The 19133-nt window shown below is 33.9% G+C and overlaps 2 protein-coding genes across 2 annotated transcripts; both read left to right on the forward strand.

The window, feature by feature from the left end:
- The first annotated feature begins 2761 nt into the window (after positions 1 to 2761).
- Positions 2762 to 5600, forward strand: LOC102661592 (subtilisin-like protease SBT1.3). The gene has a single exon (XM_006606021.4). It carries the CDS (start codon positions 3097 to 3099, stop codon positions 5440 to 5442), a length of 2346 nt encoding a protein of 781 aa, XP_006606084.1. The 5' UTR covers positions 2762 to 3096; the 3' UTR covers positions 5443 to 5600.
- Positions 5601 to 10954: 5354 nt separating this feature from the next.
- Positions 10955 to 18049, forward strand: LOC100814336 (receptor-like serine/threonine-protein kinase At4g25390). The gene is given in 3 exon segments (XM_026127556.2): positions 10955 to 11249; positions 12495 to 16837; positions 17756 to 18049. Coding segments are annotated over 2 exon segments (1584 nt in total). The 5' UTR covers positions 10955 to 11249; positions 12495 to 15266; the 3' UTR covers positions 17769 to 18049.
- Positions 18050 to 19133: the final 1084 nt, after the last annotated feature.

The following is a 19133-nucleotide window of genomic DNA, read 5'->3' on the forward strand; positions in this document are numbered from 1 at the left end:
AATAAAATTAATTCTCATATGTTATCCGAACACACTCTTAATCCACCTTTCCTATTTTTGGCTAGTTGGGTGTGTTGACCTAACAATTCAACCCACTTTTACCACCGCTAATAGACATGCATGCAAAGGCTGTGAATCTTCACCGTGGAGAAAGGATCTATTACCCGCCCTCACCCTGTCATTCCTATTAATGGTGTTTATGTAGCTGCATCATACATGACTTATTACTTTTTAAATGCACCTTTACTTTCTTTATTAAATAGTTTTTGTTGAGATGTGAGAATCTCGTACTAATTGCATTAGTGGCCATTAGAGCACTGTCTTGTGAAAAGGATCTCGTACTGATTACATTACAATCATCAAACTAACATTACTAATGAATTCCGTCCTTCGTTCATAGTTCTTCATTGATGAGTAAATTATATATGCATTCTTTCATAGAGAAAAAGGCTAAAAGTTAAAGATTATTTTTTTATGAAAAAAGTTAAAGGTTTTCATGTGGAAATTGCAAATGGAAAATTGACCTAACTAACTGCAGTAGGGGCCATTAGAGCACTGTCTTCCTATGAAGTGATCTTAGTTAATATTAATTTGTACAACTGCCAGCAAGGCCTCCAATATTTCCTTTTGTTTTATAATAATATTTGTCATGCCCTTGGTAGAATAAGAAGTGTGAGAAAGAAAAAAAAATGAGAATGTATTTATAATATATTAAAAAAGAAGAAGAAATTGAAAAAGAAAAAATATATAAGAAAAATTTAAGAGAAGGTAGTATTAGAAAATCAAAACTATTTTTTTTCATTCAACAAGGAAAGCCTATCCCGAAATGGTTAGGGACTGTCCAAGGTACTGTTGTTTTATTTTTTTTCAAGAGAAGGGAAGAGATACAATATTGTGTTTAGAGATTTTTTTTGACAGCTGCATTTAAAGATTTTTAAACCTATAAGCTCAGATTTTTTTGGGTAGAGGTTACACGTTTCACTGAAAGCAATTTGTTTAAGATGGGTAAAATTATTATAAATGACAAAACCCTTTCTCTAAATATTTACTAATTAATACAAATGTATATTTATAACTTAAATTTGAAACCACATATTATTATATATATTTTTATTATGAGATAAAATTCATGTTAATTCTCATTAGGCAGTGTGAATTCTACTATTATTTAATGGATTTTATTTATTATTTAGTAAAACTTACGTAAAATTCACGTTAACTCAATTATTTTCGTGCTTTACAAATTGGTATCAATCAGCAATTTTCTTTGTCAAAATGATGCTATCCACTCACATTTTGAAAAGAAAAAAGAATGGCACCCAAAAAAATTAAAATTTCATAAGTTCAACTCCGACCCTGTCTCCGTACCAGTTAATGCAACAAACGAAACAATTATTGCCATTTATTTGATCACTAGATATAGGAATGATAAAGCATTAATCAGAGGATAATTAATAGGATATGTTTTCTTTTAAAGTCCAACAAGAGATGTCCTTTCCCTTACTGCTGCTATGGTCAGCAATAAAGATGAACTGTTTTCTGCTTTTGTTATAGTGGGTTCTAGTCTAGCACAGATAATCCATCCATAATATCACTAATCCTCATTTTGAGGGAAAGACGTTAAAGATGATGAACCAAACAACATGGCTTGTTTTCACTATATTCTCTCAAATTTATTGTGTGCCAACTACTTCGTCTGTAAGTAACTTGATAATAGTGAATACTACATTTATGTTCTGCAAGGTATATGGGACCAGAACTATTCCGGAATAACTCTTTTAATTTGGTTGAAATTAATGTTGAAGAATGTTAGGGTTGATTCAACTTTAAAGCATACTCGATTTTAGGAATAAGAAAAATTTTGTAATCAATTTCAAATATTAATGCTCATGTCTTAACAATTATTCGTTTTGTTACTAGTATATAGAGAGAGAGCCTTTGGCTTGTGAAAAACACTCATTAAAGCCCTTTGGCTTATAACTTTTTCATAATTAAGAGAATACTACTTTTTATTCACGAAATGTTCTTTACATTTGGCAAGACCAAGTGTTTCATCTTTAAACTAAATGATTAAAGGAATTCTGTTATTTTATATGCCTATTTTTTCTTTAAGCAGCCATGCTCTCTCCCACAGACATTTCCAATACTTAATTAGCAGATATCGGTGTCACAGTAATTGTACATTGAGAAATTGATCAACATGTGTAAACTGCAATTGAAGATTGCACCATGCATCATGAAAACAGACGAGTATACTGCAACTCCAAAACAAATAATTAAGTGGATGAATAATTGGCCACTTAGGGAATCTGAACTCAGGGTGCTCAGATGAATTACATGCATTCTGTGAAAGTGGGACCCATCATTAGATTTTTGTGCAAGAAGGACTAAATCTATTGAAGAATTTCTCCTCCATTGATCCCTTGATAGCAAGAGCCACTAATTTAACCGTTTGATGATCTTAGACCCATCACTATGGCGATGGCAGTGCTTGGTTATACTCAATCAGAAAAGTGGGTTGAGTAACTTTATGAACAGGTAAGTCCTCAAAAGACCTTTTATCATCATGTATGTTAAAATTTATATTTTATTTTTGAAATGTGTATATTCAGACTAGCTAAAAGGTAAATGAAAAAACAAAACACATTACGAAATCACATTAGGCGTTAATATATATATATTGAATTTTCGACAATAAAAATGTTGTTTGGAAGATAGAAATTATGAGATCACATGATGCTACTTGTTGGTAAGTGTGATGCAAAAATTGTGAAATAGCTCAAACCATTAAAAAAATATTGCTTAGAGTGTGAGGACCATAACCACATTAACTTCTAGCACCAACCACAAGGTAGCTCTTATAACTCTTCATTCAACTTGGCTTCCACAAAACAACCAGGCACTTTTATTACCCTTGCAATGGTGGCAGAGTAAAGATCACACTCTTCTCCTCTCTCTTAAATATCTAAGGCACCAGAACACACATCACAATACAATAAAGCATGAACCCCTATTAAATTCTCTCCACCCATCTTTCTCCCTTAGAAAACTAAATGCCTAAAAAATCATAGCTTTTCTTCTTCCTAGCACGTAACAATGTTTACGAGTCCAATCACTCCAATGGAAAAGATGGCTCTCATTCTAGCGAGCTATCTCGTCTTGAGTACACTCTTTTCTGCAAATGCTGAGTTTGTCAAGAAGACTTACATCATTCAAATGGATAAGTCAGCAAAGCCTGACACCTTCACCAATCACCTTAATTGGTATTCATCAAAAGTGAAATCAATTTTGTCAAATTCAGTAGAAGCTGAGATGGACCAGGAAGAGAGAATCATTTATACTTACCAAACTGCTTTTCATGGACTGGCTGCCATGTTGAGCCAAGAAGAAGCTGAGAAGCTAGAGGCAGAAGAAGGTGTTGTGGCCATATTCCCTGATACAAAGTACCAACTACACACCACAAGAAGTCCAACTTTCCTTGGACTTGAACCAACACAAAGCACCAACAACATGTGGTCATTAAAGCTAGCCAACCATGATGTCATAGTGGGAGTGCTAGACACTGGGGTTTGGCCTGAGAGTGAGAGCTTCAATGACACAGGCATGAGACCAGTACCTTCTCACTGGAAAGGCGCCTGTGAGACTGGTAGAGGCTTCAGAAAACATCACTGCAACAAGAAGATTGTGGGGGCAAGAATGTTCTACCATGGATATGAAGCAGCAACGGGTAAAATTGATGAGCAAGCAGAATACAAATCACCAAGAGACCAAGATGGTCATGGCACTCACACTGCAGCTACAGTTGCTGGCTCTCCAGTGCATGGTGCTAATTTTCTAGGCTATGCTTATGGCACAGCAAGAGGAATGGCACCAGGAGCAAGAATTGCAGCATACAAAGTATGTTGGACTGGTGGATGCTTCAGCTCAGATATTCTGTCAGCTGTTGATAGAGCTGTGGCTGATGGAGTTGATGTTCTATCCATCTCTTTGGGTGGTGGAGTCTCCTCTTACTACCGTGATAGTTTATCTGTAGCTGCATTTGGAGCAATGGAGAAAGGTGTTTTTGTTTCATGTTCTGCTGGAAATGCAGGACCTGACCCTGTGAGCCTCACAAATGTGTCACCTTGGATCACCACAGTTGGAGCCAGCACAATGGATAGAGATTTTCCTGCAGATGTTAGGCTTGGAAATGGAAGAAAGATAACCGGAACCTCACTCTACAAAGGAAGAAGCATGCTCTCAGTTAAGAAACAATACCCTTTAGTATACATGGGAAATACTAATTCAAGCATCCCTGATCCAAAATCTTTGTGCTTGGAAGGTACTTTGGATCGTAGAATGGTTTCAGGCAAGATTGTTATTTGTGACAGAGGCATTAGTCCAAGAGTGCAGAAGGGTCAAGTGGTGAAAAATGCAGGAGGGGCGGGAATGATTCTCACAAACACTGCAGCCAATGGAGAGGAGCTGGTTGCTGATTGTCACCTCCTTCCAGCAGTTGCAATTGGAGAAAAGGAAGGAAAAGAGCTCAAACGTTATGTGTTAACAAGTAAAAAAGCCACTGCAACTCTAGGTTTTCAGGCTACAAGGTTGGGGGTTAGACCATCTCCTGTAGTGGCAGCATTTTCATCAAGAGGGCCAAATTTTCTCACCCTTGAAATTCTGAAGCCTGATGTGGTGGCTCCTGGGGTGAACATTCTTGCTGCTTGGAGTGAGGCCATTGGTCCATCAAGTTTGCCAACAGATCACAGAAGGGTGAAGTTCAACATACTCTCAGGAACTTCAATGTCATGCCCTCATGTGAGTGGCATTGCTGCTTTGCTCAAGGCTAGGCATCCAGATTGGAGTCCCGCTGCCATAAAATCTGCTTTGATGACCACAGCTTATGTTCATGACAATACCATCAAGCCTCTCAGAGATGCCTCAAATGCTGAAGCCTCAACTCCTTATGATCATGGTGCCGGACACATCAACCCTAGAAGAGCTCTTGACCCAGGTTTGGTCTATGATATTCAGCCACAGGACTACTTTGAATTCCTGTGCACACAGAAGCTTACTACATCTGAGCTTGGAGTTTTTGCCAAGTATTCAAACAGAACTTGCAAGCACTCTCTTTCAAGTCCAGGGGACTTGAACTATCCAGCCATATCTGTAGTTTTTCCACTGAAAAATTCCACTTCAGTTTTGACTGTTCACAGAACTGCCACCAATGTTGGTCTTCCAGTTTCCAAGTACCATGTTGTGGTTTCACCTTTTAAAGGTGCTTCTGTTAAAGTTGAGCCAGACACCTTGAGTTTTACAAGAAAATACCAGAAACTATCTTACAAAATTACCTTAACAACACAATCTCGCCAAACAGAACCTGAATTTGGAGGTCTGGTGTGGAAGGATGGTGTGCACAAGGTAAGAAGTCCAATTGTTATAACGTATCTGCCACCAATATGAAACTTCACTTTGGACTACCTATAAGTTTAGCAGTATTTCTTTTTCTTTTGCAATGAGCAAAATTTTCTGTACTATGAAGTGTACGCATTTTTATTACACGAAAAGTGCCTGGATATTGTCTGCTTTCAATAATGATCTTGCATGCCACTTTTATTGCATCTTAGAACTCAATTAGCATAATTTTCCCCATTTATGCAATTCATATGCAGATTCAACTTGCAGACTGCTTAAAATGATCAACAAAATGGATTTTATCTTAAATATTGCAGTTACATGAGGTATTTTTCTGTTTCATCAATGTTATCTATTAATTATGCAAACATTCACCTTAAAAGTTTTTTTTTCATCAATAAAAGATAGCTAGAAGAATCTATTATAAGCGAAGCTGGTGCTATTCATATATAGCAATATAGCATAACTGCATAATTAAGAAGTACTCAGTACTCACTTGCTGAAGGAATTTAACAATGGGAACTGGGAAGATCATACGTATAAACGTCCGATATTTTGTTTATGCTGATAAAATTAATTTTTCAGATCATAGAACATGCATGTCTTGGACACCGTATGAGTTACGGTTTCATCAGCACATACAGTCATTAAATTGTTACAATAATTAATTGTCCTACTTGAGAAGTAAGAATAACTCATTTACTCAGTGATTACTCTTGATAGCCTCGTTTGACGAAACACTATTTAATTGATAATAACATGAGAGAAATGAGAAGCATTCAATTTACATAGAACTGCACATTTAATTTTCACATCTTATGCTGTTGAATTCATTTTGAGTTCAAGAATTTGTGGTCCAAATGAAGAGTATCCAGTAAAGTTTTTGATAATATGCATTATGACTCAAAAGAGTTCATATGCACTGGAAGCAAAAAAAAGAAAGAGTTCATATGCATTGGAAGCAAAAAAAAATAAAAAATTCAAGAGTTCATATGCATGCAATGGTCCTATAAAAAACTTTTTCGATCTTTTTCAGGAAAGTAGGAGCACTGTTTATGAATAGTATTTGCCCGTCATGAGAAAGTGAACTATTTAACACCTATTTTATTCATGAAACTGAACTCAACAACTATTCTGGGAAATAGAAAAAGTATAGTTGCGTTAATTTCATTTCAGATACATCAAGAAAGATCGTAAGACATGTAGAAGGGAAGGGAAAAAAAATAAAAAAAAAATAAAAATAAAAAATAAAAAAAATAAAAATATATATATATATATAAGGGGTGTTCAGAATTAAGGAAGTTTAAACTTTATAAAAATGTTTTATGACTTCTTTAGATTTTTTTTTAACTTGTTTCTTTCACTTTAATTTTATGATAAAATTTGAAACTTGTTTACCTAAAGAGATATTTAATATCAATTGAATTATATTATTTATATAACTTATTGACTACGAAGGAATTCTGGAATCTTTAGACCATTTAGCACGGTAAGTAGTTCGGTTGTTTATGTAACATGTTTATAACAATATTTTTTTCTCTCCGTCTCTCTATTATATCATTTATTTTACTTCATATTTTCAAATATGAACCCTTTCTTGCCCCTGAAGCAAGTTTTTCCCTGCAACGTACGGAAATCAAGAATGTCTATTTTATTTCCTCTCCGCCTTGATTGTTGTGCGATAAATCAACCAAGGGCTGAAATTTTACTGAAAGTTGACTACTGTATAATACTATTATTACTACATAATTTAGCTGGGGAGGATACCGATTCATTTTTTCTATTTCAATCTGCTTTTTTTTCTTGGTTAAGAAATCACATGTATTCTCAAATTTACTGGAACAAAAATTAATCTTACTCACGGTGTAAAAAATATCCAATGGAAATATAATTTTGTTGTGTATTTTTTTCACACCTCCTTTACCTAATGAATGTATGATTTCGTTATATTATGTGAGAGTAAAAGAAAATACACAACGAAAATATAATTTTATTATATAATTTTATTATACAAGTGTATAATGAAATTATGTTTCTGTTGTGCTTAGTTTTTTTCATCCCATTTGGGCAACAAAATCATGATTTCATTGTGTTTTTGTCAAAGAGCATTTTTGGAATACAAGACACTCACATGGGTAGTGCAAATAGGAAAAGTAGAAGTGCCAATAGCAACTACCTTTGTCCTATGGACATAACATGGCTGGGTCTATTCTCAAAACAGGCAGGTTATCGGAGACCCAAAATGCTATAGCACAAGTTCACAATTATGAACTATCTCATATTGCAAGGTTAAAATATCAATGTGTGAGGCATTATGTTATTGTCAATTGAGGTAAGGAGGAGGGTACATAGAGCTGAAAAATGAAAATGTGGTTCGGTTGCATTAATTATTCACCATGGTTAGGAACCGATGTGACTTGGCTGTGCAAGTACCCTAAGCAATAAAATGGTATGGCTGTTTGTCCAAAAAATAACAAGGCATGGAAAAATCTGACTGGAGTGTCTAAATTACAATTTCAGTCTAACCTTAACCTGTATTAGATCTAAAACAATATTTGCAAATAGCACAACCTAACTCAATAAAATTAAACAATATTTTTTAGTATACGATGACAACAGAATTAAACACAAGACTTCACGCATATTACTTAAATCCCCCAACACTAGAGGAGAAATTAGTTGTGTCAATTGCTATTATAACAAGTGTAAAATTCGTCGTAGTTGTTGTTCAACTGTAATAGTTAAGGCTATAGTTTGGATAAAATTAGTTATATTTATTATTATAATAATAATTAAGATTATTATCATTTAAAATAAAAAATTAATTTTAGTTTATGTTTAAAATTAATAAATATATATTATTTAGAAAAGAGTCTTGTTAATGCACACATCTTTGTAGGGATGTTTGCGGGCTACTTCCACCTTAATTAAATTTGATCGGTTATGTTTGGTTCAATTTTTATAATTTTTTTTTTAAAACCCAACTCAATTCAACTCATTTATGAATAGTTTTGTTCGATTTTGGCCAACAGGTTATTTATTTAAATTTGATTTCTTTTTTTTAGAACTACTATTTTAAATCGTGATTTATCCAAATATCCAATACAATTAACACAATATTATCAAATGTATGATAGTAAAATTGATTCATTTAATATCATTAACATAATATTCTAAAATAGACTAATATAAATTAAAACAAAATATTCTTCAACAAGATTTACTATAATAGTCTAAATCACAACTATTTCCTACAAACTAATTTCTTGCGATAAGTTGTGTTACAACCAGATTTGTTGCAACCAAATTTGCTGAAACAAATGAACAAAATATGATTCATTAATTTTATAAATATGACAAAAAGGTGAAACAAATAATAATGTATCTCAAAGTAATACTTTAATAAGTTCGAACACTAGTAGTCTCAATACTTGCAGTTCCGATACTTAGAGTCTCAATATTAGCAGTATTTAAAGTCAAACCAAACAGCTCTAAAAATTTTGATCAGTTTGATTCAGTTTTGATCGGATCTATAAATCTAAAGCCGTGATACAATCTGTACATGAATGATTTTAATTGGTTCGACTTGATTTTGACCAAAATACATAAATGACCCAACCTAAAATATTCGGATCGATTTGAGTCAATTCAAATTTGCGGATGACCCGTACTCGTGAACATCCCTACATCCTTGATTATTAATATAAATGTGTTAGCAAGCTATAACTAGCGAGTATCTTAAACTGTGACTCACTAATATACTCATACTAAAAAAACAAGAATGTGTATGTTCATAAATGCTTGTTAGCAAACACCCTTGTTTTTTAGTATAAGTGCATTAACAAGTTATAACTAGAAAATATTTTAAAATACATCAATGGTGTAGTTTCCTAGCACACTCATACTAAAAAATAAGGATTTGTATCTTAGCAAATCCCTTTAAAAATATTATTTATTATAAATTAGATAATTAAAGAGTTACAAAGGAAGAAAAAAAATTAGTGTTAGAGATCTCACATCGACTAGTAATATGTTCAAAACTTAACATTAAAATATATAAGTGAGAGAAAACTTTCACCTTACAAGTAAATTTTCTAAGATTAAGTTAGACTGAAACCTAAATGTCAAGATGGTAATAAAATACATCAATGAATCGTTATTGAACCACCCACACATGTTTAATTTTGTAATTTTGACTTAAAATGTTTAATTTTCAATTTGAGGAGTGCATGTTAAATGTTCCACATCGACTAATAATTTAACTAAAATAAAATATATAAATAAAAAATCTTACTACTTGATTTTGTAACATAGAATTAAAATCAAACTTGAATTCTAAAATGATATTAAACTTATTTTAGTAATATCAATCGAGACTCCATGACAAGTCACTAGGGTTTAGAATAAAAAGATGAATGATAGAAAAAATACGTACGTCCCTTATAATGATTGATCGAAGCATGCTGTATATAACTTTGTTCACCAGGGTCTGTTTCTTTAGAGGAATTGCCACTATTATCAATAAGTACTCAATTTAAATGTTTGACCATTATTTAACACGTGCCGAATATCTAAGTGTGTGCCTATACTTTAGACATTGCACCGACTACGCCTCAGCCTCGTGAACCATTTTAAAGTTGTGCCTCGGTACAAAACAACTACCTAGAATATTAATGGTCTGGATATATCATATATGTATATAGACATTGAAATTAATTTTAGGCTCTCTAACATTGATATCATTTTATATGTGCATATAAAAAAGGAATATAAATGAATGAAATGCGACAAGAAAATATAATAAATAAAAAAGCTGAATAATACATAAAATTAAGAGAAGAGTGAGTATAGAAAACCGTTTATTAAAACATATTTACTTATTTTGTCATGTACAAAGTCGGCAATTTAGGAGATAATAATGGTTACTTGCAAGATTGAATAATTGAAACTTGTACGTTGTTATACATGGCCTGTGCATTAAACTAAAAGGAACAAGCTTATTTCCAACCCAAAAAACATTAAGAAAATAAAAGGTTGGCCTATTCTCTCTTCCCACATCGTTATTAAAAAACAATAAGTCAACAAAAAGAGCTATTATATTCAAGATAGAAGGTACAGATTTTTAAAGTTGCGTTATTTATATATAGGCAACATTCATGCAAGCACACGTGGGTCTACAATTATTCAATATTTTCGTCTTTAGAATAAAGAAATGATTAATTTATATAAGACATTGTTTCTTTATTTATATTATAATATTAAATTAATGATTAATCATGATTCTTAAACAAGTGCAGTTCAAAAAGACAAGAGAAAAGTTCATTTTAATTTGTTTAGCTTGTGAGATATAAAAGACAATAAAATAGTATTAATATTAAATTTATCACTATTATTAACCAATACTAGAACTCAATATATCATTAAAAAGAAATTACATTTCTTAATATTATGATCAACATATGGGAATAAATTCAAATAAAAATACTTACAAAAGGAATAAAATAAAATAAAATAAATATAAATTATATATATTAAAATAAAATTAAAAAAATAAGATTTTGATTTCTATAAAATTTTCAAAATATTTTTAATCCTTCTAAAATTAAAATATATTATTTTTTGGCTGTTACCTCATCTGCATCTCCTCATCCCCACGAAGAAGCTGGTGTGTTCCTCTGAACGCAGCCTCTTCTTCCTCGTCGGGTTCCCTGCAGAACTCGGCCTTCTCCTCATGGTCCCACACCACGCGATGGCAGGACTCGACGTCGATGAGTCCGGTGACGGCGGCCTCATCGGATTACGGAAAGGGGGACGACAGTAGGTGGTGTTTGACATAGTCAGATCTGTCTCTGGAGGTTAAATTCTTTCATATGCGTTCAATTCTGTTCTTGTTCTTGTTCGTTCAAATCTTCTTGTGTTCTTGTGTGTTGAGATCTGTTCGAGTTCTTGTTCGTTCATATATATATGGTTGTGCACGAGTGTTTTTCTTGTGCCGTCGTGGTTACTCCCTTGTGGGTTGTGGTCTGTTCTCAGTTCTCCCCCCCGTCATCGACAACCACCGCGCAACCTTGTGCGTCACGGCCATGGGCGAGACATCAAAAAAAAAAAAAAAAACTGTCATAGACTTCCGATTTATAAATTAATTAAACTCAACTTCTATACACCTTAATTTTGTCATAGACTTCCGATAAAAAAAAAACTTTGTCATAAACTAGCTCATTTAATTTTGTTTTTTAGAGACATCTATATATTTAAATTTATATGAGTTTCTTTTTTGAAGTAAAAAATTAAATACTTATCTCAATTAAGAACTCTATGTTAAAAATAACTCGGTCAATCTGGTAGAATGCGTAAGTCGATCAAGATAACACAGCTCTCCCTTTCTTACTCTTTATTTTTATATACATAACAACTATTATTTGAGTTTCTTTCTTCTTATTATTTTTAAAGTCAAACATTAAATCCTTATCTCAAGCAAAAACTTTTTTTTTATGCTGGAGGAAAATACAAAGCAAAAAAGAAATTACAAGAAAAGAAACACTAGCCATGTCTAGTGAAGAAGATACCTAGGGCATTAGCAACCAACTTAGACTTAAGTCCGGGAGGATAATTAAACATCAAAGATCGAAATCTGGTGATCTCCCTGGGGTCCTTTTTTAGCAAGCCGATCAGCGTAATTATTGTCTTCTCTAAGAGAATGTTGAAATCTGAGTTGCCAATTCAAAGGAATGAAGCTTCTGATTTTCTGAATCAGTGCCAGAACTCTTTATGTTAATTATTCAAGATAACACAAACTCTCTTGACTACGGGTAAAGAGTTATTTACGATACCGCTTAATTATAATAAAAATGTCTTTATAAGTTTTCTTTTGTACACTAAAAGGATTCCGTAATTAGTAATTAAAGATCAATTTCTCTAAACAGAAATTATCAATATAAACTTTATTTTCTCAACAAAGTTTTTTTTTTCTATATACAGCGGGGAAAAAACACCGATCTTAAAATATGTTTAAATAATCAAATTATCTATCATGTGTATCACAACCTTAAGGTAATATGCTTGTTGGATTTGATTTTGTGCTCTCTTCGCTTTGGCCTTAGATTGCAGGAAATGGCAAAATTTGATAAGTTAAGAGAGAGTCAACACAAAGCAGATTGTTTTGGTGTTCGGCGACAAAGACTGGGTCACGTCTCAGTGCAAGTAAGTTCCCACCTCTTATATCATTTTTGTTATATACTATTTTAAGTTTAAAAATGATTTTACAAAGTAAGTTGTAAGCAACAAACAATTTTCAATTTAAGCTGATAGGCGAAAAAAGTGTGCTAATTTAGAAAAAATCGAATAGGGGAAAATGTTTGGTTGTTAAATTAAGAATGAGCACGTGTGGTTGCTATATGCCTAAAATCTGAACAAAAGATTATCCTTTTGAGATTAGAATTTTCCAAATGACCCTTCTTTGACTAAAACCTCACGAATCTCCATTGTGACTTGTCAGTTTGGTTAATTAAATAATGTTTCTAAATTAGAAAGTTTGACATATATTTTTAGTGCCTGCTTTATGTAGCCTAAGCTCCCATACATGGAACCGAATGGCCTTTAAAAATACACGAAAACTCATATTCTACGAAACAATTCATTTGATATTACGAGGTAGCTAGCTAGTCGATTCAGGAGAATTGTCGTAACAATTCCTTAAAAAAACGAAAATAAGGACAAACTTATTTACCATTTTATTTTGCAATCCACTATCAAAATGACAAACTCAAGGGATGCGACACTTAAAGCTATATATATTTTTAATATCGAGCTTAAGTTGACCAAAATTAAAAAACGAAAATAAAGGCCAACGTTCAATATCTCATATGACAAATTGACAATTACTAAACTACAAAGTGGACCAATCAAAAGCAAACCAGAGACCTCATGATCATGATAGGTGAACACGAGTTTTCCCATCACCAATCCAGGGAAACTGTCTCAAGTTTGAAGAGGAATAGAAACGAGGAGAGTATAACTATAACCTCATTTTTTTTTTATAAATATTAGGATGTTATTGTAAAGACACACATTATAAATAGTCACCAAGAAAATACTTTTCAACGGTGCTGAATCCAATTGGTCAAACCTACTATTGACAAATTTACCTTCTAATTATTAATTGTCTATGTCATACAAATTAATAAGATCAAGGAGGTGTAATAATTAGTCTTTTTCCGTTGCCTTTTCCTTGTAACGAAAGAAAAGATGGAACACAACTTTATGACTATACAAAGCAGGTATGATGAAATATAGGCCATCATTTACTCGTCATAATGTTCATATGGTAAGCATGAATCATAAAAACTCAAAAGGGGCCGCGTTTACAGGTAGAGAGGGAACTGATTAACAGGTGGGTGCATATGTAGTAGTTATTATGCAGGTAACAAAGGATAACATGTATCTTCTTCATTTCTGCAAAATCAAAATTTCATTTTCATGTTATCATAATTTTATTACATTTTTTGTGTAATTAAAAAGTATTTAGGACTTTTATTTAATAACTCCCGTCACGACTTTATTATTAGATTATGGATTAAATTCAATTCTTAATTAAAGAATTAAGTATCCAATTACTTGTGTCAATAATGATCCAATTCAAAATAAAGAAAACCTTTAAATTTAAAAAATACCATGTAATGTTTACCTTATCTCAAAAAGATAAGTGGAAATTCAAATATGTGACTTTGATAGATATAAGATTATGTTTTTCTGCGCTCTACCAGCCTCTTGAGATTTTTTTAAATCTCTATACTACCACACAGCACACATTATCTATAAAGCATTTCTCATATAATACAAAGTTCCTTTACAAACTTAATTTTATAGAATGAAACATATTCAAATCAAAATTTATAAAATTTAATCCAAGCTAAAAAGATTATTGAGTTGTTTATTTGAACAACGAATCAGGTTGAAACTAAATATCAAATTACTTGTGCCAATGATTGATGTCCCAATTCAAGGCATAAAAAACTTACGAACTCAAAAAAACACTTACATAGGACGTTTATCTTATCCCGAAGTGATTAGTGAAAACTCAAATCTACAATCTATCAAATACGAGATTATATTTTACTCTACACTATCAACTTCTTGAGATTTTATTTTAATCTCTAGACTAACACAAGTTATCCATACAGTATTTTTCAAATTAAAACAAAAATCCTTTTACAAACTAAGTTTTACACAATGAAATCTTATAGTATGTTTAAATAACACAAAAAACCAATTTTACTTGATAAAATCATAGTGATACCATAAAAAAGTATAAACAACTAATTATTATTTTATCTTTCCAATCAAAATATAATTGATTATTTCTCATCACCAATTTAATATGAACACGATATTGTTGAAATTGAAATTTAGAAAGTTTAATCCATACTAAAATGTTTATTGAGTTGTCGTTAGAAATCAGAACAACGAATCAGGCTGTATGTTTACCTTCCGAAAAAATAATCTGACAAGAATATAGATATTCCAAAGTGGTTTTGCAAGAAGGGGATCATTGCTGCACATAATTTGATTCCAGTGTCCTGTTTAGAAGAGAGGGGGAAAAGGAAAGTAAGAAAGGGAAAAAAAGACTAGTTAGTTTGTTTGTCGCGTGTCACGTCCCTATCCCAATCAAAAGAACCCCATCAAATCAAAGTAAGAAACGGTCTGGTCACAAGTACACACTAACATCACACCCAAAAAACAACCCCAACACATTTCACATTTCACATTTCACAAAAGCTACTTCATCCCCTGTTTCATAGTCTGCTTTTTCTTTCTCATATTTTCCTTCATTCCCAGTTTCCACACCTTTCCCACAATTCACTATTTCTCTCGCCATGCCATCTCGACAACTGCCCACGTCTGCACCACCTCCCAACCACCGCGTCTCAACCCCTCTCTTCGCTTTCACCGCCTCCGTCTGCTCTTTATTCTTTCTACTCCTCCTCTGCCTCCGGAAGCGTAAACGAACAACTCCATCCTCCAACCCCCCTCACCCGTTCTCCTACCCCGTCCTCCGCCGCGCCACGAACTCGTTCTCGACGCGCCTCGGCCACGGCGGCTTCGGCCCCGTCTTCTCCGGCACCCTCGCCGGCGACCCCGTCGCCGTCAAGCTCATGGACTCCGCCTCCCTCCAGGGCGAGCGCGAGTTCCACAACGAGCTCTTGTTCGCGTCCAGACTCCGCTCCCCTTTAGTGGTCCCCGCCATCGGATTCTCCTCCGACCCAAAACGACGCCGTTTCCTCCTCGTCTATCACCTCATGCACAACGGCAACCTCCACGACGCCCTCTTGCGCCGCAAAACCCCCCACCTCACGCTCTGGAAAAACCGCTTCTCCATAATCCTCGACGTCGCAAAAGGAATCCACTACCTCCACTCCCTCGAACCCCCCATAATCCACGGCGACATAAAACCTAGTAACATTCTTCTCGACAATTCCTTCTCAGCAAAACTAGCAGACTTTGGCCTCGCGCGCTTAAAATCGGAGATAGAAGAATTCAAACTAAAACGCGAGGAAAAGAAAAAGGAAGAGTCGGAGAGCGATGCTGGTTCCGAATTAGAAACTCAGAGCGTCAACACCGAACAGTCATTTGATGATACTGGCAGAGAGAACGCTGCCTCGGATTATGTGATGGATTGGATTGGGAAGGAGGTGAGAAAAGAAAGGCCGAACGAGGTGAAGAAGAATGGTTCTTCTTCTGCTGCTGCTACTGCAGCATCGAGTAGTGGAACGGTGGAGAAGAAAAGTAGGAAGAAATTGGAATGGTGGGAATCCATGGACGATAGTGGGGTTTTGAAGAAGGAGAAGAGGAGACCAGCAAGGGAGTGGTGGAAGGAAGAGTATTCCGAAGAGCTTGCAAGGAAGAAAAAGAAAGAAAAGAGGGTAGCCGGGTTTTTTTGAGTCTAGCCTGGACCAGCTGAGAGGAATCGATGGAATAGTTATGATTCCGGGACAGGGAGTGGAGCAAAGAGTGGGGGTGTGAGTAGCACTCCGAGCATGAGGGGAACGGTTTTCTACGTTGCTCCAGAGTATGGCTACAATGGGGATGCGTCTGAGAAGTGTGACGTGTACAGCTTCGGGGTATTGTTGCTAGTGATTGTTTCGGGGAGGAGGCCGCTTGAGGTGACGGGTTCGCCGGTATCGGAGTTTCAGCGTGCGAATCTGGTGTCTTGGGCGAGGCAATGCGCGCGGAGAGGGAAGCTTCTGGAAATGGTGGATGAGAGTGTGGAAGGGATGGATAAAGAGCAGGCTAGTATGTGTGTAACGGTTGCGCTAATGTGCTTGCTAAAGTCACCTGCTCGTCGTCCTTCCATGAAGGAGGTTGTGGGAATGCTCAGTGGGGAGATGGAGCCGCCGCTGTTGCCGCCTGAGTACTCGCAACAGGCCAAGTTCACGTTCAAGTCGCGGTGAGTTGATCAAGTTCCAAGTCTCAAACACCTGCTAACTTTTTTCCATCAGCAGTCACGGTAACAAAAGTTGTGTTCTTGCACACGCTTTCCCTATTACTATTCCACATGTTGCTTCTATTTATTTTCACTTTTTCATGCTTTTGATCAGTTTGCGTTGTGGCCTAGCTGTTGGGGATTGATTGTGTACATTCACCCATTTTTCTTTCTCACTGACTTTAGGATTGCCTTTAGTTTAGTGGGGCGCCATCTTTGTTGTAGTTCACATAACTTTTTGGAATGGAAAAGCGGGCTGCCTTTTGTATACCAAGTCATTCTTTGCCTCGTCTTCCATTACTCTTTGATGCTTGTGCTAATTTTTTAATTGCCTTCGCTATTTGCTTAGCTCATTTTTTCATTTGTCTAGTTTTTGTTTTTTTTTGGCTAGTTTGAATAGCCTACTACTAGAAGTAATTCATATGTTGGAGGGATATTGGATTTTTTATTTGATTATGTGCTCGTAAATCTTAAATGAGGTACGAGTTTGTGCTTTTTATAAACGCCAATTGTGTCACTAATGGAAGCATTCTAAATTACATAAGAGGGTGTTAATGTGTTATCTCATGTCAAATCCAACCCCAACCGACCCATGTTCCCTTATTAATGAATGCTGCAGCACAGTAGCAGGGTTCCTTACCGTTTTAAGCTGTTGTTTGACTTAATAGTTCTTAGGTCTTTACTCTTTAGCAGAGTAGGCTTAGAGATAATTTGGTATTGTGCTGTGCTTCATGAAAATGCAACACTCTGATACTTATGACTACTTTTGGACGTTATGGAAAATGGAGCAAAACCAGTGAATAGCTGGATGAATACCAAACTTCATATGCAATCTGATATTATGCAACTTGTTTTTCTGATAGAAATCTCCATAACTAATAGGCGGAACGAATGAGTTCGGGATCGAATCTGCTTTCTTGATCATTTTCATGCATAAAAATAATTCTATCTATCGGCAAGATTGTATATGGATTCTGATTCGTAATGGGCAATATCATGGTTCATATATGCAATTCCACTGTCCGATTGTTCAAAAGAATGGCGCACATGAGTGACAACGGATAGAGGTTGCATAAGGTATTATAATATCAAGTTTCATATTTACATTTTAAAAATGTTTATCCCTGAAGTTGTATTTGGATGTTAGTAACTTTAGTTTCCATTTCTCCGATTGAAGTAATAAGTTTCATATTATGCAACATGTTCATATATAAACAATCTTATTACTTGCATTTTAGTTATATAATATATTTTCTGCGCCTGAGACAATGGGTATCCTCTGGACAAATGATAATTTTGTTCAATTTGCAAGCATCCTTAGCTTAGCATGATGGGATTAACTTCCAAAGTGTTCGGAAATATAAGATCGGTATAGTAGTGAGAGGGAGGCTAAAGGGTAAAGGAAGAGGTAGCATGTTTGAATCTTTCCACTAACATTTCTTATAAAATCATGTTTTCATAGTGTAAGAGGGGCATAAAAAAATACATAACATAAACCTGATTCTATTATTTATTTTGTGAACAGAATTTTTTGACACATTTCTTACACAATGAGAACATGTTTTGGTTGATCAAATACTTAATAGAAATGTGATTTTGTTGTATTTTTCTTAACAAAAATTCATTTTTGTTGTGCTAAACTTCTATCATTTTTTTCCAATTAATTATAGATATATGTTTGTTAAAGTAATCAAATTAATGATGATATAATTATCTTTTTTTAAAATTGAAATTAAATTAAGAAAAAATTAACTTTTTTAAAAGTAGTTAGATTATATATATTGAGAAAAAAAGTTATGCACCGATAGTAATCATACAAAATAATTTTTTTTTTACATTATTAGTGCATAAATATTAAACTCATAAAAATTATATTTTTTTAATTAGATAGAAATTATCATTTATAAAAATAATTAAATTAATTATCATACGAATTACCTTTATTAATAATAATTAAATTCATTTTGTTATTAATTTATATCATAATTAATTTGTTTATAATTAAAAAGGGTAACTTGTGTTATCATAATTAATTTGATTACTATTAAAAAAAAGGTAACATGGATGGTAATTAAGATTTGTATCATAATTAATTCAAAAATGATTAAAAAGATAACTTTTTTTTAATTAAGAACAACTTTTTTTAAAAATTTAACATACAAAAACGTATTTTAGTTTTTAGTTTAAAAAAGTATTTTAGTTAAATAAGAGGGAGTGCAAAATATACACAAGGAAAATTTCCGTTGTGTAATGAAGGGTA

This window comes from Glycine max, chromosome 20, assembly GCF_000004515.6.
Source record: "Glycine max cultivar Williams 82 chromosome 20, Glycine_max_v4.0, whole genome shotgun sequence".
In the NCBI taxonomy this organism is placed as follows: domain Eukaryota; kingdom Viridiplantae; phylum Streptophyta; class Magnoliopsida; order Fabales; family Fabaceae; genus Glycine; species Glycine max.